A 22,732-nucleotide genomic window follows, 5' to 3' on the forward strand; every position below is an offset into this window, starting at 1 on the left:
CAAAACCTGTCAGGGATTTGGGATGCGTGGCTAGCCTAAAAAGGCTCTTGTGGTCATTAGCCTAGTAAACACCTATGAACCTATTATAGGTAAGGGAGGAGCTTGAGCGTTTCCAGTATCCACGAGCTGTAAAAGGCAGCAGAGTCAGATCTAAGGGTCAGATCTGAAATCCACTTGTTGAGGAATAAATTAAAACTGATAACATTAGATCTCTTTTTAACAATGACAAGGCAATATGCAAATTATATTTATTTCAGTTGCACTAGCAAGCTACATCTGGCCAGTGGCATTTGGGTCTTGACAATACTGATGTTACCTATTTTAAGTATTAATAATATTAATTTTAAGAGGGGCCACATGTAAAACAAAGTCAACAGTGATTTTTGCTTACCTGAGATTCTGTCTCTAGCTGATCAAGTAAAGACAAGGTTTTGATTGCTACAAAGCACACCTGTAAAATTGAACAACAAGCAAGCCATTAACCATGTTGAGACAAACATTCTTTTGATATCAAAGAGTTTTTATTTAAAAAAAAGTTAGTCCAGTTCAGAAGATTACAAACTGCAATAATGTCTTTTAAATACTGATATTCTTACTAAAGTAATCAGATTAAACTATTACTCAACATGATATAAATATAATTAGTTCTGAGTTTTGAATCGCCAGTTCAGTCTTCTAAATAAAATAAATTGAAGGACCAAATTATCACCTTCCTGTTACTAAGGGAGTAATTTTGATGAAAGTACAATAGTTGTCATTATGTTATCCCTAAGTGCATTTCTCTGAAGATAGAATTCTTTAAAAATCCTGGGATAGGAGTCACACATTGACCTTAACTAATTTAAACTGAAACTGCTATCTTGTGCTAATGATACCATTAACCCCAGTGTGGTAAAACTGATCCTTAATAAGTATGCATGTGTATAGGTTCATAGGTTGGTACTAGGCTATCGGCGCTAGGGCCTATACAAGCCTAGCCATAACAATTCCCTGGCTATTTCTTCCCACAGTATTTACTTCCCTGGGCCCCTGTCTAGCAGGAAATTCACTTCGGACCCCCGGGACACTCAGTTAAGAGCATCGAGGGAGCACCGAGAGGCAGGGGCTGGGACAGTAGGTAGCTCACCTCGTGGCAGACCGCCAGCCTGAGTATGAGGCATGAAAGATAGTGTTTTTAGTTTGAAATGACTAGATTTAATGCATTCCTCAATTTGTGATTTTTGAACTGGATTTCTATTCTTACAGGTATAAAAAAAACAGAATACCATATTCCTACAAGTCCTTTTAATTATCTGCACCAAAATTATTTCTTTACTCTAAAATCAATATAAAAAACATAGAAAATAGCCCATGGGCTAAGAGTTTTACATACTAGCAGAACTAAAAGAAGAGGATTGGCAGCTGTCATCCGGCAGAGAGTTTAGGGAATTTCCACTTGCTCTTACCCTCCCCTTTGCTGTCTCTCAAACACAGTGTAATGCCTGCTACACTAGGCCAAATATGGGTATGCAGTTCTGCACAATGGCTCTGCCTTGCTAGAAAGCAATGCACTCTTTTGTAAGCTCATGCACACAGAAATCAAGATGTGTGGGTATGAGCTTACACTCTTTGGTAAGCTCATACCTACATATCTTGCTTTCTGTGTGCATACATCTACATCTGCTGTCTGACCCATTGGCTTGTCCCTGCAGTGAGACTGGGACCAAATACTAGCCCCCCCCCTCCAGGATGAGTGACCTTACATTATTGCTCCCCCCAACCTGGATGGGTTAACTGGCACTGGCCACTCACTTTCACCTCTTCCACATTTGGATCCTGTAGCACTGAGGCCTTAACTGATCACAGGTCATCTAGAGTGTAGTCAAGGCTTCATCATTGTAAGCCAAGGAATCAGTAGCTGACACAAATGAAAAATCAGAAATGAAAAAGTGACATTTAGTGTTACCTTAAAATGCTCAGCATTTCCTATTAAAGCCCAAATCTTGAAAATTAGTTAATGAGTTCCCAACCTATTATAACACCATAACTATTAATATAGTATACTCTAAACAATACTCTTTTCAAGATAGTTTGAACAGTGAAATGAGAATAAGTTAATGTCATCTCTTTGGTCATCCCCTATACATACTTCATCATCAAATGCAAACTATTCAACTTGCCTTTCAGCTTCCTGAAAGTGTTCCTTATGCCCATCTATATTGAGCCTGGACACAGAGCAATTCGGAAGCAAGAGCGGAGAAAATGAACATTTACTACTTCTACACAGCATGCATTTTAGCAGGAAGCATAAAGTGATGTGTAATTCCAGCATGTTTATATAAACTTTGTGTAGCCTGAAATATTTTATTTCTTTTTCTTATGCCATAAGGCATGTCAGAATAAACAGATATTTTCTGTCTAGCAGGAAACAGTAAACACTTCCACCAAAATCATGGTAAAAAATACAGTTGCGTAAGTATTACTTACTTGTACCAGTAGATATTCTTAGAGCACACTACCTTACTGGCATTCAGGTAGTAGTGCCCTGCTACCCACCCCTGGCAGTCTACTAAAGCTCAGAATCCCTCCCACTGCCTGTCTGTAGATGTGAAGAACCAATCACATGGTAGTACAGGAACTGCCTAACAAACCCACAGACAATAGTCTTTAAGCTTTCCAGGATCAGCAGAAGAGAAGATGGAAATACAAGCTTCCTGAAAACTTTCTGTTCTAACACCAAAAACCACCATAACAATAAAGGCCACTGAGCAGCACTCCACAGCTACCCAAACACCAAACTATATACATCCAAAAAGGGGGGTGGTGGGTGGGTACTGCCAGTAAGGCATTATGCATTCTGCAAACATCAACTGTTACAGGTAAGAAGGACTTATGTAAGTGTACTATGTTCAAGAAACACACTGCCTTACTGGCATTTGGGTAGACACCCAAAGCTTACCTAACCTGGGAGGAGAAAGGATAAATGTCCAGAAACCCTTGGAAAATTGTCCTATTGAAGCCTGCTCTGGATCTAGAAAAGGCATCCAGCTTGTTGTGCTTCATAAAGGTATGAATAGAGAGCCAAGTTGCTGCCTCTAGAATACTTTTAGAGTCCACTCATTTCCAATACGCCACTGAAGAGGAAAAGGCACTGGTGAATGTGCCTTTATCTTGCCTAGATTCTTTTTGCCATGGTGGGTATAACAAAACACAGTAGCAGTGGTAAGCCAACATGCAATGGTGTGCTTAGAAATAGGATGACCCTTCTTTGCCCCGTGTAGGAAATAAAAAGTCTTTCAGCCTTCCTGAAGGGTTTCATTATGTCAAGGTAGTATTTGAGTTGCTGGTGCACATGCAAGGTATGAAATATCCTCTCTCCCTTTTATTCTGAGCTTCTGGGACAAACACAGGGAGGTTGATAGACTGGTTCAGACTGAATTCTGAGACCTCTTTTGGCAAGAAAGAGGGGTTAGTGTATAATACAACCTATCTCTGTGGAAAATAAGGTAAGGTTGTCCCACCATGAGAGCTTCCAACTCAGATACTCTCTTGCAGATGTCAGAGCAATAAGCAAAACAGTTTTCCAAGTTATGAGCTTCACATCAATCTGAGTGGCAGGTTGGAAGGGTAGTAAGGTCAATTTTTCCAGGACATAGATGTGATCCCATGAAAGACAAATTTGCTTGCGAGGGGGCCTCATATGCAATGCTACTTCCACACTCTGATTTACCAAAAGAGAAGAAAGCTAGAGAGAGATCCATTATTAGACAAGCAGAAATGACTGCTAAATGCATCTTAATGGACTTATATGATAAGTCATCCTGAAGTAGCTCACAAAAGTATTTCAAGACCAGAGGGATGTTAACCTCAAGTGACCCTCTGTTTCTGTTTATACACCACTAAGAAGATCTCATCCAGTTGTAAACATAATATTTCCTAGTAGCAGATTTTCTGGCCTCCCTTAACACATGCTGTACATCCTCATGAAACAAGTACCTAAACAGAGTCAAGGTTGAATCATCCAGGCTGTCAGTTGAAGTTTCTCCAAACTAGAGGGCACCAGATGCCTCTGAGACTGTGTGAGTAAATCCAGACTGTGAGGAAGTCTGTGGCAATTGCTCTTGGTCAATACCATTAGAAGGGAGAATCACTATTGCCTGAGCCAAAAGGGGGTCAGCTCAATGATCTTTGGCATTTTTTCTGACTCTTCAGAAGTGCTTTGTGACTTAGTGGAAAAGGTAGAAATGCATTTATGAACATTCCTTTCCACAGGAATGAGAATTGCGTGGCTGCAAGGATGTCTGAAACAGAAGTTCTCCATCTGTCTGTTTTGAAAGGAGGTGAACAGATGAGGCATTCCCCACTTCTGGACTAGATACTGAAACACCACTACCTTGAGCTGACACTTGTGTGGGTCTGCCCAGAATCTGCTTAATCTGTCTACCACAACATTTTGCTCTAAAGGGATATATGATACCTGAAGAGCCAAAGAATGTTATTAAGCCAGCTCCTAGGCCATCATTGCTAATTATCACAGAGGATATGACCTTGTGCCTCCTTATTTGTTGAGGTACCACATTGCTGTGATGTTGTCTATAACCACAAGGAGAGGACACTGAGTCCATAAGTGGTGAAGGACTTTTAAAGCATGGATCACCACCAAGATTTCTTTGATACTGATGTGCATCCATACATCCTTGGACCTTCAAGTGGCTTGTACTTACACTCCCATTGACGCAGCTCCCCAGGTGAAGTCAGATGAATCTATCTGGACAGATTGTTCAGGAAGAGGTGGGAGGAAAGTAATTGCTAGACTAATACTCAGCTGTGTTCTCCACCAGTGTAATTCACATCTGATGAAGGCCAACACCAGCAATGGAGATGCTGGGTCCAACAAATTTGAACATACAACTGAATTTTCCTGATGTGTAGATGGACCAGTGGTATCATAAGAATCATGGATGCCATCAGTCCTAGAATTTTTAGGAAGTCTCTTGCTGTGAAATGCTCTTCCTGGAGAATTCCCTAAACATTGTCTGGTAGGACAGAAGTTTGCCTTTGGGAAAAGGCCATTCTTTTGTAAGTTTAGATTAAGCATCCCAGAAAGACAAGTTTTTACATAGGTGTCAGGCATGACTTCCGAAGGTTCAACTTGAACCCATGCTAGTAAGATCAAGACCTTCTCTAGTGATTCCAAACAATGGGATACAGACTCTTCACAGTCCAGCAAGTTGTCCAAGTAAGGAAAATGTGAATGCCAACAGGCCAGCAGTGAACCACTATTGGAACAAGGCAGTTGGTAAATACCCAAGGTGCACTGTATAGCCCAAATGGCAATGCAGATAACACATAGTATGAACCAGACACAAGAAATCTTAGATATCTCCTGAAGCGATGAGCAATGATGATATGATGATATACAACCTTCAAGTCAAGGGTCTCCATGAAGCAGTGGTAAAGCAGAAGAAAAAGAAGCATCTTCAGGGTGAGCATCTTGAACTTGGACACCTTGACAGAAGTATTCAAAAAGAATAGGTCCAACACCAGTCTCCATGAACCAGAAAAATTCTGGAATAGAAACCTTTAACTTTCACCAAAGGAGGAATGGGCTCTGTGACCCCTGAGTCCAGCATTTGCCAGATTATTGGAGGGAATAACAAAGTCTTGTCCAGCAGGTGAGGGGGAACACTTCCTGAATGGAGGCAGCTGTTCCTTCCACTGCTACCTGTAACCTCTATAGACGATGTTCAACATCCATTTGTCAGAAACCACTGATGGCCAGGTTGCATTGCTGAGAGCTAACTTTCAAAATAGGGCACCTGGAGGGGAACTCAGGAATGACCAGAGCCAAACCTCATCATAGTCATAGGTCAGAAGGGAGGTTAGCTTTTTTTGGGAAAGGAAATCCTCTTGATATGTTTGGCAGAGTTCTCATTTCTTTTGGTGCCTTGGCTTTTGTTCGGCTGTGAGTTCTGTTTATTGGGCCACCAAAAATGATCCCGTTCACTGGGGGGAAACTTGGGGATATGGTACATTTTAGACACCCCTTGCATCAATTTACCACTGTCTTCCCACTGTTTTAGGATCTGACCAGCTGTTGTACCAAATACACAATCAGAATCAAGCAGAGCATTCATAATCTTATTTTTAACTCATTAGAAAAGTTTTTACTGTGCAAGCAAGCATACCTTCTTACCACCACCAAAATCACTGCATTTCTAAACACTGTATCAGCCCCCTTCAAGGTGATGTAGAGAGGCCCAGTAAGTGAATCCTTTTCTATTTACTTGTGTAAATTTTGCAAGTAGATGGTTTATGAGATGACAAATGTATGCATTTAACTGGGGAAGACAGCATATCATACCTGGTCACTAATGGAATTGGAAATACAAAGCTGTCAGCTTGAGAGTTGTAATGTTTGGGTGACTGATGCCCATCAGGTGTTACAGGAGGTCCAGAACTGGATCCAGAATACAAGGTATTTGTACCAGATGAGGCCAAAAGGGTACAATAAGGATGACTTTGTTCTTCAACTTGGCTGCTTTCTGTAGAAATTTGGGAATTAGTGGGGTCAGAGGAAAGGCATAAAGGAGACCAGGTGGCCAATTGTGAAGAAGAGCATCCCTCAGTAACTCACCATCTGGAAGGATGAGGGCAAAGTAGCTGCTGCATTTGTTGTTCAGAGGGGAGGCAAAAAAGCCGCAGCACGGCTGGCCCCATAAGTGGAAAATCCTTTCCAACACTTTTGGGTTGAGGAACCACTCGTGAGGTAGAAGGATATACTTGCTCAATTTGTCTGCTATCACACTGGACTTCCCTGGAATATGGATTGCAATCAGAAAGTGGTTGGATGAGATCACCCACTGCCATACCCTGAGGGCTTCTCAGCATAAGGGGTAAGATCTGGTTCCCCCATGTTTATTGATGTACCAGACTACTGACATGTTACCTGTCTGAATCACAATAGTCCCTAGAGACAGAGAGTCCTGAAGTGCTCACATTGCTAACAGCAGCACTCTCATCTCTAGAACATTTATGTGCAGATTGGCATCTGATGGGGACCAAGTGCCTTGGACTGTCTTTCCCTGGCAATGCCCCCCATCCAAGCTGGAAACCATCCATGGTCTCTGTGGGCTTGGGTTGAGGGGGAATGATTGGACACCCTTGTAGGACTTGATTTGAATGAATCCACCACAGAAGATCTATTTTGCATGTATTGGTGATCAATGCTGGCATTAACAAAGGATGCTGAAGGATGGAACATTGAATCGCAAGTAGCCATTGTAAAATTCTCATGTGGAACCAGGCTAGGGGAACAAGAGTTATGGCAGCCACCACTGATCCTAAAGCTTGATGTACTAGCAGTGCTGGAACTCTGTTTCTTTGTAATAGTGTATAGACTTGAGTCTTGATAGTTTCCAGTCGGGACGGAGGAAGTGAGGCAATGGAAGTTCTTGTGTCTAACAACACTCCTATAAAGGTTAGAGTTTGTGTTGGTTCCAGCAAGGATTTGTCAAAGTTGATTGCGATGCCTAGATGTTCACACAATTGTAGTACTTTTTGTTTTGCTGCTAGCAGTAGCTGCCTGGAAGTAGCAGAAATGAGCCATTCTTCTAAGTACAGAACACCTGGAATCCTTGCAGTCTTAAGCAAGCTGCTACTACTGCCATGCATTTGGTGAACAACCTGGGGGCTGTGGTGAGACCAAAAGTAGAACTCTGAATGGATAATGACTGGCTCCCAGCCAAAAGTTAAGGAATCTTCTGGAATGTCCCTCCATCTTTATGTGGTAGCACACATCCTGAAGATCTACTGAGCACATCCAGTCATCCTTTCCTAAAAATGGAAGAATGGACTGAACCGTGACTATCCAGAATTTGTTTTTTCAAACAGATTTGTTCAGTTCATTGAGATCCAAAATTGGTCTACAGTGCCCTGTCTTTTTTGGCACTAAAAAGAATCCTGAGTAAAATACGGATCCTATTTGGTCTGGTGGGACTATTTGGATGACTCTTTTTTCTAGCAGCTTTTTAATTTGAATAGCTGCCTCTTCCTTTTGACTGGGTGGAACATTGGGAAATCTCTCTGAACAGGGAGGAGGAAGGGGAAAGGTAATTATATAGCCTCTGGAAATGATTCTCTGCACACAAGTATCAGAGGTGATTTCTTGCCAGGCTTTTAAGTGCAGGGATAAGCAACCCGTGATTATCTCCAGAGGTGGACAAGCGGGCCTCCATTCAGGAGTGTTGGAAGGGTTACCCGAAGAAGGAATCCCAGAAACCCTGATGCTGTGGGCCACCTCTGCCACAAGCACTGTGTCTTCCATTATTGTTCCCCCCTCTGCCTCTGGGGGAACCTTCACCAAGCATAGTCTGGGAAGACCCTTGGGATTTCCTGAACCACATTTTGCCTGTTCCGCGGTTCCTAGAGAAGGACCTCTGAGGAGTGGAAAAACATACTTCTATGGCAGAAAGGGTTTTCTTATCCTTCTCACACCTGGTTAAAGTGAATCTAACAGTTGGGCCAAAAAGGAAAGAGCCATCAAAAGGTGCATTGACAAAAACTTGAAGGACTCCTTATGGAAATGCCTGAACCTACTGCTCTTGTCATTCCTTCAGTTACATGACAGCCTCATGGAAGAATTGGAAATGGATGTCAGGGTAGCCAACTGAGAGGTGACTGAATCCTGTACCTCTTGAGAAACAGCTCCTGAGAGTATCTGACAGCTCCTTTATCAGATCTCTCTGTAATCTTGTAAAATGTGTCAGGTATTTCAAAAACCATAGGGCAAAGATCGATGAAGCATAAACTCATTTCCCAACTCTATCCATCATCTGAGACTCCTTGTTAGGGGGATGGATAGAGGAACTTTCTTCAGCTAGTTCCTTTTTTTGTGGCTGCTGCTACCACCATGGCATCTATGGGAACTATCTCTGTCCAAAAAGGCTTATCCTCTGAGGCTGTGATGATTTTGTCTGATCTATTGGGAAATGGTTCTATGGAGTCAGGGGCCTTCCACACCTGATAAGAGATCAATTCAATGAGCTCGTTGGCAGATGGAGATACCCAGGAAGTAGATAGGTGAGTACCAAAAGCCTGCAGGTACATGGATTCCTCAGTCAAAGGGTTGAGGGACTTACAACCACCTCTCTGCTTAAGTATTTACAGGATGCCTCCAAATGAGACATCATCAGGAGGTGAACTGTGGGACTTTTTGCCCTCATTGAATTTCATGTCTTCTGTGATGGACTCTTCTGAGAGTCCAGGTGTTTCATCTTACACAATTTCTTCCAAGGTACCTCCCCAGGGGGAACATCTGGGGAGGTTTCTGAAGAAGAAGGAGTACCCTGCTGGGTAGCCTGAGGTTGCAATTCCCACTGACCCTGTGGAGGGGTTGGTTGATGCTCTAGACCTGAAAAAGCCAGGGACAGGGTCTTCAAGGAGGAAGGAACTAGCCTAGTACTGGAAGTAGCCAAAGCCCTCTTTGTGACTTCAAATACTTAGCCACTGGAAGAGGTGCTCTGGGGCTGAAAAGAAGACCTTGGTGCCAAAGCCCCTCCCTGTCCCAATGAAGTCCCCATTGAGACCGAAATCAGCTCCAAACTCATCCGTGTCGATTTACCAAAATTCCAGGATGGCTCTGATAAACTGGGAGCAGATCCCAATGACTAGAAACTTTTAGTTATGTACTCACCATAACTTCAGATGTTTGGGATCCATCTCGCCTACATTCTGAATGATGGGTTTATGCCAAAGAGCGAAGTCTCTTATTGGCTGAGCTTACTATATCCCAGGATGCACCACCAACAGTCCCCCAGATCTAGTTTGTCCGCATACATGCACACATGCATACCCTGCTTATATAACATCGTCAGATGAAACAAGATAAAAACAGTGGAGCTCAAAACCGTTCTATCTCTTCTGATCTGCAAGGCAGGGGAAGGAGGAGATGGATCCCAAACATCTGAAGTTATGGTGAGTACATAACTAAAAGATGTTATGTGATCCTATCTCGCCTACATTCTGAATGATGGGACAGCGTCCTAGCACCTGAATCCTGGGTGGCTCACTGGAAAACACTCCTGAGTACCGTGGAACCAAATGAAGCTCGCCCTTTAGATGCCACATCCAATTTGTAGTGGGAAATGAAAGGGTTGGACCAAGTAGCCGCAGCAATAAATAAATAGCGAGCTTGGAATGAAAAGCTATAGAAGTAGCCATAGCTCTGGTAGAATGAGCTTTGATAGATGATGCGAGTTGCTTATTTGAAGAAGAATAGGCCTGAAATATGCAATCTCTGATCCATTTTGAGATTGTAGCTTTTGTGATGGTTTGGCCCAATTTATTATCCGAGAAGGACACAAACAACTGGTCTGACTTACGGTTGCTGGGTCCTGTCTAAATAATTGCCTGTGAACATCCAATTTATGGAGAGTGTATTCTGCCTCATTAGAGAATTTTGGAAAGAAAACTGGTAGTTCTAGGGATTGTTGAAGACAGAAACTAGAGCAGACCTTTGGGACAAAGGATGGATTAGGCCTAAGAGATACTCTATCTTTGTGGAAAATCAGATATGGTGGTTTAATAGACAGGGCTTGAAGTTCAGAGACTCTTCTTGCAAGTAATAGCCACTAAGAATGCCGCCCATGACAGATATTTTAATTCGCATGTAGCAGCCGGTTCAAAGGGGAGATGTTAATGCAAGCACTAAATCAAGATCCCATGGAGGTGCAGGATGAAAAACTGGTGGTCTTAACAGACTCGCACCTTTAATGAATGTTTTGCATAGCCTGCTGCTCATCAAAGGAGGATCCGTAGATTCATGGAATTTAGAAATAGCAGCTAGTTGAACTTTAATAGTTGAGACAGAAGATCCCTGATTAAATAGGGATGTTAAGAATTTCAAAACCTCTGGGACAGGAGCAGTGATAGGGTTTAAGCCCTTGAGTTGAGCCCAGATAGCAAACCTTTTCCACTTACTGAGGTACAATTTGTTAGTGGTGGGTTTATGGGCAAGACAAAATGTGAACAACTTCAGGGTCTAGTGTGTGGCTTCTGACTAAGGTCGGAAGTGGAGGAGCCAAGCTGTCAATTTCAGAGATTGAAGAGACTGATGCCAATGTCCCGACTGATGAATTAGCAAACGGGATCAGGTCTAAGGTCCACGGATCGTCCACTGCATGCTTTTTCAGGTAAGGAAACCATATCTGACGAGGCCAGTATGGGGCAATCAGAATCATTGAAGACCTTAGCTGGGAAGCTTTTGAATGACTTTGGGAAGGAGTGGGATTGGAGGAAAGCATAAAGCAACCCTGTTGGCCAGGGTTGAGCTAGAGCATCCATGGCCGTACTTCCTGATGTGGAATCAAGGAGAAGAATCTTTGGCACTTGGTGTTTTATGGAGTCGCAAATAGATCGCAGCCCCCATCTCTTGAAAACCTGGGCGTTTAGAGACCATTCGTGAGGAGAGAGAATTGTCCTGCTTAGTTTGTCCTTGACTTTCCGATGTGGGTCGCTACCAAGAAGCGGTTGGTAGCTACAGCCCATTCCCACACTCTCATGGCCTCTCTGCAAAGGGATACGATCTGGTCCCTCCTTGTTTGTTCAGATACCAAACCACCGACATGTTGTCTGTGTGGATGGCGATGATACCCTGAGGAAGGAACTTGTGTAAGGCCTGTAGGGATCGAAGTACAGCCCTCATCTCCAACACGTTGATGTGGAGAAGAGCTTCGTCCGGAGCCAGGATCCCTGAACTAGCCTGCCCAGACAATGCCCCCACCCTATCTGGGAGGCATCTGTCGCCAGGGTAACCGCTGAGGGGAGAACAAAGGGTTTGCCCTGATCTAACTTGGATGTCTGCAGCCACCAGAGCACGTCCCTTTGCATATTTCCGTAATCATGATGAGATGATTGAGGGGGAGATCTTGAAAGGTCCATTGAGTTGATAAGAGCCACTGAAGAATCCTCATGTGTAACCTTGCTAGAGGAACTAAAAGTACCGTGGCAGACATTGAGCCTAGAACCTGCAGGACCATCCTGGCTGGGGCTTTGGATCTCGAGATCAGAGCTTGCACTTGGCCCTGTAACGGATCCTTTCGCAGGAAGAAAGACGCATCAATCTTGAGTCTATCTCTGCTCCTATAAACTTTATGCGCTGAGAGGGCAGCAAGACAGACTTTGACCAATTGAATGTAATCCCCAGGAAACACCCAGGTCGATGGTGGCTTTGAGATTGTCCATAAGTAGATGCCTGGTGGTGGCAGTCAGGAGCCAGTCGTCGAGGTAGGGAAACACTTGGAATCCAAGGCTCCTCAGGTGAGCCACTACTGCCAAACACTTGGTGAACACCCTGGGGCTGTGGTGAGGCCAAAGGGCAGAGCACAAAATTGGTAATGACTGGCTCCCAGGCTGAAGCGCAGATACCTTCTGGACGCCTGATGTATCGGTATGTGATAATAGGCGTCCTTGAGGTCTATGGAGCACATCCAAACATCCTTCTCTAACAATGGGAGAATGGATTGCAACGTGACCATTCGGAATTTGGATTTCAGAACGATAGGTTCAGTCTGCTGAGATCCAATATTGGTCTCAGGTCCCCTGTCTTTTTTGGCACTAAAAAGAACCTGGAGTAATTTCCTAATCCGATTTGGTCTGTGGGGACCGTTGATGACTCCTTTTGTAGCAGCTTTGAAGCTTCTGCGGCTGCTATTTCCCTTTGACTGGGTGGTGGGTCCGGGATTCTCTTGGACGGAGGGTGAGTATTTGAATGGGATGATGTAACCTCCGGCAATTATCCGCACCCATCTGTCCTGAGTGATTGACTCCCAGGCTTTTAGGTGCTTGGCAACGACACCCGACTGGCTCGAGCAGCACAGCCGGGCAATCCCTCATGTCGTATGGGAGGCTGAAGAGCAAGGACTCGCGGTCTCCAGAATTGCGGGCCCTCTGCCGCCTCTGGGACGGCGCCTCTGCCTCTGGACGGGAATCTTCCTGCTGTTGGGAGAAAAACTTTGCGATTTTCCGGAACCACATTTTCCCTCCTTTGGCCTTGGGGTAGGAATAACGGCCTCACGGCAGATAACGCTTTTCCCTCTTGCTCACAGCGGTAAGGGTGTCTTTCACCTTGGGTCCAAACAATGAGGACCCCACAAAGGGGGCGGCCGGCGAAGGAAGACTTGAAGGCCTCCGAACTGACAGAGCCAGGCCTGTCTCGTGAGCCACGCCTGTGCCATAAGATATGAGCCTCATGGACGAAGTTAGCAATTGATGTCAGGATAGCCAACTGAGAGCTAACGGGCTGGGCTAGCTGCTCAGGTAGGTTACCGAGAGGAGTCTGACAACTCCTTGACCAGATCCCTCTGAAGCCTAGTAAAATGTGCCAAGTAATTCAGAGACCTTAAAGTAAAGGCCGCTGAAGTCAGGGTGCGCTTGCACCTATCCATACTCCTAGACTCCTTATTAGGAGGATGGATGGACGTTGAAGCCTCTGCCACGTCCTGCTGTGTAGCAGATGCCACCACCATGGCATCTACAGCCACGCCTTTGGTAAGAAACTCCTTCTCGGGGAGCAGATAAGAATTTGTTTGGACGAGAAGGGACTGGTTCCACAGTATCCACAAACTAAATCCAGAAGCTCGTCGGCGGAGACACCCAGGAGGCGGAGGGCTGAGCCCCAAAGGCCTTGAGGAGCACTGATTCGTCCGCAGAGGGGGTTTGGACATCCATGTTTGAGGATCTCCAAGATGTCTGCAAAGGAGACATCATCCCTCTGCATCATCCATATCCGTGTCCGATGTGATAGACTCGGGAGTCCACGTCTCTTCCTTGGGGGTTCCTCTGACTCAAAACCCTCAGGAAGAGGGAACCCCACTGGGGGTAACCTCAGGCCTCGGGCCTGGCCATAGACAGGGGACTACCAAGGACCCAGTCTCCACGCCCAGGGAAGGTGCTGGTAAAACCGGAGAGATGGCAAGAGGATTTGGCCAAGGCACTCCTCATGGCCCTGAAAGCCGGACCTCCAGAATCCTGGGAGCGCCCAGTCTCCGGCCATGATAGTAGACGGAAGTCCCAGAGGGAGGCTCGGAACCGAGCTCGGGTCCCAAACATCACCCCGGTCCAGCCGAAGAAGTGACCCGAGGGCCGGGTTGGAGTAAGGGTCGGAGCCGACCCTGAGATCTCCACCGGCTCCAAGAGCACCTGCTCCGGACGGAGCCGGGCAGTCGGAGGAGGAATAGCAATGGGATGGGTCATGGCCATGGTCCGAAATCGGCCTCGGCCAACTGGGTCGGAGCCACAATTTTTGGAAGACTGGGGACTGGAAAAGTCTTTGGAGCACCCTGTCTATATCAGAATCCGACATTCTCAAGACCGAGAGGAAACAGAACGGGTTCGAAGACGCCCCAATGGACTAGGGGACCGGCTCCGAGGCGACTCGATGAGAATCGGCGCCGAGGAAACGCACACCAGATTCCATCGGTGCCGAGGTAGGCCGAGGAGGAAGTGTCTGAGCCTTTGTCGGCTCCGAGCAGTGGAGCCGACGGGTGACCCGCCTCGATGCCCCAGCCATCGGCTCCGGTCCAGGAGTCGATACTGGAGGCATCGAGGCAGACCTCGGCCCAAGTCTTTGGAGCCAAGGAGAGGCCTGCCTAGGTCTCTTGGCAGTCGGATCCGACGGACTGGTCGGCGCAAGCCCTTTTCTTTGGCAGGAGTCGGAGCGAAGACAAGGCTTCTTCAAAAGAGGGTTTAATCAACCCTTTAAGAATTAATTTATTTTTCCTCTCCTGGAGGACCCTAGAGGAAAAAGCGTGACACACGCTGCATGACTCCTGCAAGTGCTTTGCCCCTAAACAATAAACACAAAGAAGATGGTCATCCGTGACAGACATCTTAAAAGCACATTTAGTACATTTTTTAAAGCCCGAAGGCCTAGGGGCTTGAGACATAATGCTAACGATTCCTGACAGGAAATTTAATCACTGTAGAATCGGTAATGACAAAAAAGCCGAAGGCTTACAGAAACTGTGTAAAACACAAGCGTAGGTGTAACAACCGGGAACTTTAAATACTAGATTTCAGTTAAAGAGTTTGACCAAAAAGGCCCTGGATTGGAAGTGGGCGCCAACAAACTCTACACAACCACACACAATAAATTTCAGTACTCAATCAAACACAATATCAAAAGCAATAGCTATAGCCGTTAAAACGGCTTTTGTTTTGAAATACAAGCACAAAACTGACAGAAAAAGTAGTTAATAAAAAGCTACTCAGCCCAGCCAGCTCGAGACCACGTCCTTGCAGTTAAGCGGCAAACGAGATCTGGGGGACTGTTGGTGGTGCATCCTGGGATATAGTAAGCTCAGCCAATAAGAGACTTCGCTCTTTGGCATAAGCGTGCCGAGTCGGAGCCGAGGGATCGGCTCCGAACCCATCATTCAGAATGTAGGCGAGATAGGATCACATAACATCTGATGATCAAGCTGTGGACCCACAAGGACTCCAGTTCAAACACCACTGAAGTGTTCAGGGCAATCATCCATTCCAAAAAGAAGAAATGTTCAAAACTGACATGGTAATTTTCCGAAAGCTTGAACCAAGGACTCTAAAGTACCTGTGGAGGTTAGAGGAGGAGGACTGGAAGGGGAGGCGGAAGGAATTGGTGCCTGTCCCAAAGGGGTAGGAACTAATGGAGTGCCCAACATCCCTTGGGCCCAAAGTATCTTCATCACCAACCTCTCTATAGCGACTTCTGTCAGACTCCTGGAAGAATGAATAGAGAGCACTGGGGGGGGACGGGACTTTGGTCTATCTAAAAATGGAGATTGTGGTCTGTCAGCAAAGGGGTTCATTGAAAGTGAATATTTAGTCCTGGGTAGCAGAGTGAAAGGAACTGAGAATTTTTCCACAGCCAAAGAAGAAATTAGAACCAAGGAAGCAGGTATCAGTTTCGTGGTATGCTTAGGGGTCAAAGATTTTGAAGTCGGCTCTAATGTTTTCTTCTTTTTTTGGCTCAGAGCTGAGGATGTACTAGAAACCAATGCAGAGCATTTCTTCACCTCCGAGGATCTAGAGGAAGAAGAAGCATGTCCAGATTTATGCTTGGTCTTGTCCAGGGATCCAGATATGTCCTCCCCAAAAGAGGAGGGACGAAGGTCTTTCAGAATAAGTTTATTCTTTCTATCTACCAACTCTTGGTGACTGAAAGCATGGCAGATAGAACAGTCCTCTTGCAAGTGTAAGGGACCAAGACAATATACACACAAAGAATGCTGGCCAGAAAACAAAATTTGGTACCGCATTTCAAACATTTTTTTTAAACCAGACTGAGACTTCTCTTTATCAGCCATCTTCAGGAGAAGTCAGCGATGGCAATAGCAAACACACACACACACACACACACACACACACACACACACACACACACACACACACACACACACACACACACACACATAGAAAAGGGAAGGCACCAACAATAAAAAAGTCAACAGGACAGATTGAAAGGATTTTTTTTCAGAGGAAGAGTTAGCAACAATGATAAACAGTAGACTTACCAAGCAGTAAGGGAGTAGGGGTAAGGGACGCCAACAATGCTATGTAAGAGCTACTAAGAAAAACAAAAAAGTACCAAAGCTAACACAGCTGAAGGTAAAACAATAACTTTAATGCACACAAAAGAGAGTAAGCACTTTCACGGTGTGCTCTCACAGCTTCATTAGACTTAAGCCTATCTAATTTCCCTTTCAAATGTAAGAATCAAACTCTGTACCTTACTATGTCTGTGAGGTAAACGCCTTAACTATTACACCAACCCCCAATAAGAGGGTGCCCAGGGCTTCTCCAGGACTCACAAAAAAAAGTTATGTACTCACCATAATGTTCAATCTGAGTTGTTGCTTTTCATTTGTCTTCAACCTGTGGGACCCGGATCCGGCAAGGATCTGACTTGGTTGCATATTCCGGCATCCGATCCATGTTCCAAGCTCCTCCCCTACCCAAAATGCCCCAGTCTCCCTCCTCCCCTTAGATCAAGTTTGTTGCAGAATAGCAGCACCCCAACCTAGACCATATGCCTATAGAAAAATGGCATTACCACAAAGGTTATCAAGAAGGAAACTAGCCGGAATAGAGGGGCTATGCCTCTTCCATCCAGTCTACTACACAGCTCACATGAGACAGGGAGAAGGAAGGAGGGAGGGACGGTTGAAAACAAATAAAAAGCAACAACTCAGATGGAATGGTGTGGTGAGTACATAGCTTTATTATTTGAAGTTGTTTTCATTTGGTCTTCAACCTGTGTGACAGAGACCACAGCTACCAATGAACCCTGAAAGGTCCTCATGGAAGGATGTTCCAGAGCATGGCTGAGCCAAAAGATACCCTGCCCCTGGAAAGAAGGTCCAATTTATAATGGGAGATAAATGTGTGCGATGATGCCCAGGTAGCTGCAGAGCAGATATCATCTAAGGAAACCCTAGATCAAAAAGATGCAGAAATACCAACAGACCTGGTGGAATGCACCCAGACATGCCCTGGTGGTGATAAACCTTTGGCTCAATAGGCTAATGAAATGCATTCAGAAATCCATCGAGCAATAGTAACCTTAGAGACAGGCTTTCCCAAGAAGGGTTTAGAAAAGGAAACAAAAAGTTGATCAGACTTACGAAAGGATTTTTTTCTATGCAAATAGAAACATAAATGCCTGTGAACATCAAACAGGTGCAATTTGTACTCTCCTTTGTTTTGGAAATTTGGAAAGAAAACTGGAAAATTGATGACCTGGTTAATATTGGACTCTGATGCCACCATCAGAAGGAATGATGGATTTGTTTGCAGGGATACCCTGTCTTTATGGAATACCATATAAGGGGGCTTGACAGACAAGGCTTGGATTTCCGAAACTCTCTTGGCTGAGGTAATTGCAACTCAACCATAGCTGCTGGTTTGAAGGGTAAGAAACCAGAGCCTGCAGCACCAAGGTGAGATCCCAAGGGGGAGTTGGGTCCTTAACTGGAGGTCTAAGGGAAAAGGTACCTTTCCAAAATGCCTTACAAAGCTTGGATGAAGCCAAAGAAGCTGAATACTCACCTATGTGAAGATTAGAGATCACTGCCAGTTGTACTTTTACCATAGAAAAACTAGCGCCATGATTAAAATTATCTGCCAAAAACTCCAAAATGGCCAGAACTGGTGCAGTAAAAGGATCCAGATCATGGTAAGAAACCCAGATCGAGAAACGCTTCCACTTGCGCAAGTAAATCTTTCTGGTAGAAGATTTGTGAGCTGCTACCAAAATCTTCTTAACAGGAGAAGACAGCCCGGGAGTCCTAACTATCAAGGGAACTGGAGCAGCCAAGCCATGAACTTCAGGCTGACTAAGTCTGGGTGAGGAATTACTGTGGGATGTGAGGGATGTGTAATCAGATCCGGAACTGGATATAGCATCCAAGGAGGACAGACTGCATTAGACCACAGACAGGGGAACGAAACTTGGTGAGGCCAGAAAGGGGCAATGCGGATCACTGAGCTCCTGAGCCATTGAGCTTTCTGAATGAATTTGGATATCAGAAGCAATGGAGGGTAGGCATATAGTAGACCTGAGGGCCAAGCATGAACTAGAGCATCTCTGGGGGGCTCCCCTGGATGGGAATTCAGAGCAAAATACTCGCTGCACTTCACTTTGGAAGGAGAGGTGAAGAGATCGCAGCAAGGCTGACCCCAATTTAGTAAGATCTGTTCCACTACTGAAGGATTCAGAAACCACTGCTGAGCCTGTCCGCAAGTATGTTGGACCTCCCCGGAATGTGTGTTGCCACCAGAAAACAGCCAAAGGAAATTGCTCACTCCCATAATCTCATGGCTTTGCAAAAAGGGGATAAAATCTGGTCCCCCCCGTTTGTTGCTGTACCAGATTACTGACATATCGTCTGTCTGGATAGCAGTAGTCTCTTGAGGAAGATAGGCATGTAGAGCTTACAACACCAAAAGCATTGCCCTCATCTCCAGGACACTGATATGCAGATGGGTCTCCAGGGAAGACCACGTGCTTTGGACTGGCCTTCCCATGCAATGCCCACCAACCCAAGCAGGGAGGCGTCTATGGTCACTGTGATCGCGGGAGGGAGAATGAATGGACGACCCAGAAGAAGGTCCAGGGATTGAAGCCACCAAAGGAGAAAATCCTTGCAAACCCAAGATAATCAAACAGGATGTAATAAGGAAAGGTCTAGCAAGGACCACTGAACCATCAGAGTCCCCTCATATGAAGGCATGCCATTGAAATGAGCGTGATCATGGCCACCATGGACCCCAATGCCCAAAAAACTGAATCCGCTGGAGGATGTTTGGCTTGAAAGATGTAATAGACATGAAGTCGAAGAGATAACAGTCTGTCCGGAGGAAGAAACATCTTGTCTTGAATAGTATTTACATGATCCCCAATACAGTCGAGAATATGCAGTGGTGAAAATTTGGACTTGTTGAGGTTTATGGTTATGCCCAAATAGTGAGCAGTCTTGAGAAGATGATCCCTGGCTTGACACAGCCGATGCCTGGAGGGAGCGGAAAGGAGCAAATCATCCAAATAGAGGAAGATCTGAAACCCCTGCAGTTGTACGTGAGCTGCCATTACCGCCGTCACTTTGGTGAACACCCTGGGAGCAGTGTTGAGCCCAAAGGGGAGCACTCTGAACTGAAAATGACTGGCTCTCAGGCAAAAGTGGAAGAAACTCTAACAGCGCCTGTTCATCTTGATGTAATAGTATGTGTCCTGGAGATCTGCCAAGCACATCAAGCTGTTTATCTGCAGGAAGTGCAGAATGGATTGAAGGGTGACCATCCAAAATTTTGTCATGGCAACTGACAGATTTAGGGTTGAAAGATCCAGAATGGGTCTTAAGTCCCCCATTTTCTTTGGCACTAAAAAGAACCTGCAATAGATGCCTGATCTGGATTGGTCTGGGAGGGTGGGCTGGATGACTCACTTTTCGAGCAGTCTGGTAATTTCTACAGCTGCCTGCTCCTGTTGCATGGGTGGAATATCTTGGAGGTATTTGGAAGGGATCGGGGATTGAAGAAAGGGGATCAAGTATTATCTTCAAAATTCATTGATCATCAGTGATAGATTCCAGGCTGTTGGGTGCAGAGAAAGATGTCCCCTGAATGCCTCCATAGGCAAGCAGTCGGGAAACCCTTCAGGGCTGCTGCAAGGATCTGTCTGGGAAAGGATCCCATAACCCTTGGTTCCATGGGCCCCCTCTGCTATGAGGGTGGCTTCTATCATATCCCCCTCTGTCTCTGTGTTAAGGCGAGTCCTGGGCATCGTGGGAAGAGCCTTGAGATTTCTGGAACCACATCTTCTTCAATCCATGCTGATTCCTAGAGAAGGATCGTTAGGGGGTTGAGAAGTGAATCCCAATGGCAGACAAGGTCTTCCCATCTTTCTTGCTCTGGACTAAGGTGTCTCAAACAGTCTTGCCAAAAAGAGTGGAACCATCATAGGGGGCATTCATAAATGACATAGCCAGAGCCAGGTGTGACACCTGATGGCTAACTTCTTCTGGCAGCCCTAGAGGCACCTTCCATGGAGTGTGATAGGAGCCTCATGGAAGTATTACATATTGAAGTAAGGGTGGCCATACAGGAGGAGAATACCTTGTTCTCCTCTGCTGACATGGACCAAGGGCCATACTCAGCGATCTCGTTGACCAGATCCCACTGCAGTTTGATAACGTGTGCCATGTAGTTTAGAACACACAATACAAATGTAGCTGAAGTGTAAGCCCACTTCCCGAAATGATCCATAATCCGTGAATCTCGGACTGGAGGATGGACCATGGAGCTCTCCTGAGTGAGCTCTTTTTTGGAGGCTGCCACAACCACCATGGCATCTACCAGGGATTCCTTCAACCAATGTTGCTTAGTCAATGGACTGCTGAGAATTTTGTCCAGGCACTTGGGGATAGGCTCAATCATGTCCAGTTCCTTCCATGCCCTGGATGAAATTAAATCCACAAGGGATTCCATAGGAGGGGACACCAAGGAGGTATAGGGTCCTGTGCCAAATGCCTCCAGGAACACTGACCCTCCCTGTTGGTGCAGGATTTCCATGATGTCTCCAAACAAGACATATTCTGGGGGTAAGTGGGAGGAATCCTCCCCTTCCTCCAAGTCTGTATCTTCTGTGAAGGACTCTAGTAGGGAGTCCAAGTCCCTCCTCTTGCATGTGTGTTTCTGAGGGAGCTCCTCAGGAAGGATTTCTGGAGAAAACTCAGAAACCTCTGGGAGCTCTCGGGGGGAGAACCTCCAGGGGTGTAGTGGTGACAGGCTGTCCCTGAGGGGACAGGATGGCAGACTCCAACCCAGAGAGAGAGGGAGCCAGAACAGACTCTGAGGATGATAGTGTGAAGGGTCTTGAAGGAGCCGAGAGGACCCCCTCCACCACATCAAAAGCAGAGGGTAATGGATCCCCGAAGCAGGGGTGAGCAGGACTGGATTTGCCACCCTCTGCACTGATGGGGAAGCTGGAGCCAAATCTTTAGGTGCCGAGACTTCGATTGAAAGGGTTGACTCTGTAAACCTCAAAGTCAAAGGCATCCCCTCAGATCCAACTCCGAGGCTATGGCTCAGAGAGTTGGCCAGCTTCGAAAACATCGAGCCGAACCACTCAGAGCAATGGTCAGCATCAAGGTATCTGGAACAACCAGTGCTGATACCTCCACACCGGCAAACCTCAAACCCGATGACTCCAAAACCACAGATCGGATCGGAGAAGGAACAATGAGAAGGAAAATGGACTGCATGTTCCCTGCCCCAGAGGGGGAAGGAGCAGGCAAGATTCCCATCTGAATCTGGGTCTGAATAAACCTCCACATCACCCTGTCCACTTTGGTTTCAGAAAGGCTGCGAGAGGACCAGATGGAAGAAGCCACCAACCCAGGCCTGGAGTGGCACTGAGAGGAGGCAGAGAGGAGGGACTGAACCCAGGAAAAAGCAGGGGGACTGGAGTCAAGGAGAGCACCAGGTCAGATCTGGCTGAAACTTGGCCAGGGGATCGACCCCAGAACAGCGGTCAGGGGACTGCATTTTGGGCCTGTCCCATTCCTTAGAACATGACTTTTCCCCATCCATGGACTTCTTGATGGGAGGTTGAGTCCCAAAAGCCAGGAAGGAGGAAGAAGTAGAAGCCTCCGAAGGGAGGAGTGCCTTCAGAATCAACTTATTCCTCCTGTCGATCAAGGCACGGGGATTATAACCCACGCAGATCGAGCAGAAGGACTCTAGGTGCTCTACACCCAGACAAACAATGCACAGAGTGTGGCAATCAGAAGGGGGAAGCTTATGATTACATTCTGTACATTTCCTAAAGCCTGGCTTAGGAGGTTCAACCATGGCTAGATGAAAGCTACACTTCACTACACAGACAACAGAGAAAAAACAAGGTGGGAAAGGGAAGACATTGAAAGTGATAGTTTTTTTTTAAAGGAAACTGACATGAAGAGCACAGGGATAGGGTAGGGAAAGGTGATAGAAAAGACGCAAGACATGAAAGGAAGAAGGAAGATAGAAAATTTTTATCAAAAAGTCTAAACTTATGTTGCTCTCACTTTATTTCACTGTATGGTTAACAGACTGTAGTTTTCCTATACACCACAAGGTGGAACTCCTTTTCATTGGCTATAAAAGAGAGAAATGAAAGTGAAAGAGATTAGACTGAAACACAGGGTGAAGGAATAAGAGGCATTGTATTAAAACC

The 22,732-nt window shown here is 45.7% G+C and overlaps 1 protein-coding gene across 1 annotated transcript in view; it reads right to left on the reverse strand.

The window, feature by feature from the left end:
• MCMDC2 (minichromosome maintenance domain containing 2) overlaps window positions 1-22,732 on the reverse strand; it is a gene marked incomplete at its 5' end in the record, with an annotated part of 2,309,393 nt that overhangs the window by 2,195,466 nt on the left and 91,195 nt on the right. The window contains 1 exon segment of the mRNA XM_044067368.1: window positions 392-451. Coding sequence (XP_043923303.1) covers window positions 392-451 — 60 coding nt within the window.

This window comes from Protopterus annectens, chromosome 3.part1 (assembly GCF_019279795.1).
Source record: "Protopterus annectens isolate FY-2018-M chromosome 3.part1, PAN1.0, whole genome shotgun sequence".
In the NCBI taxonomy this organism is placed as follows: domain Eukaryota; kingdom Metazoa; phylum Chordata; order Ceratodontiformes; family Protopteridae; genus Protopterus; species Protopterus annectens.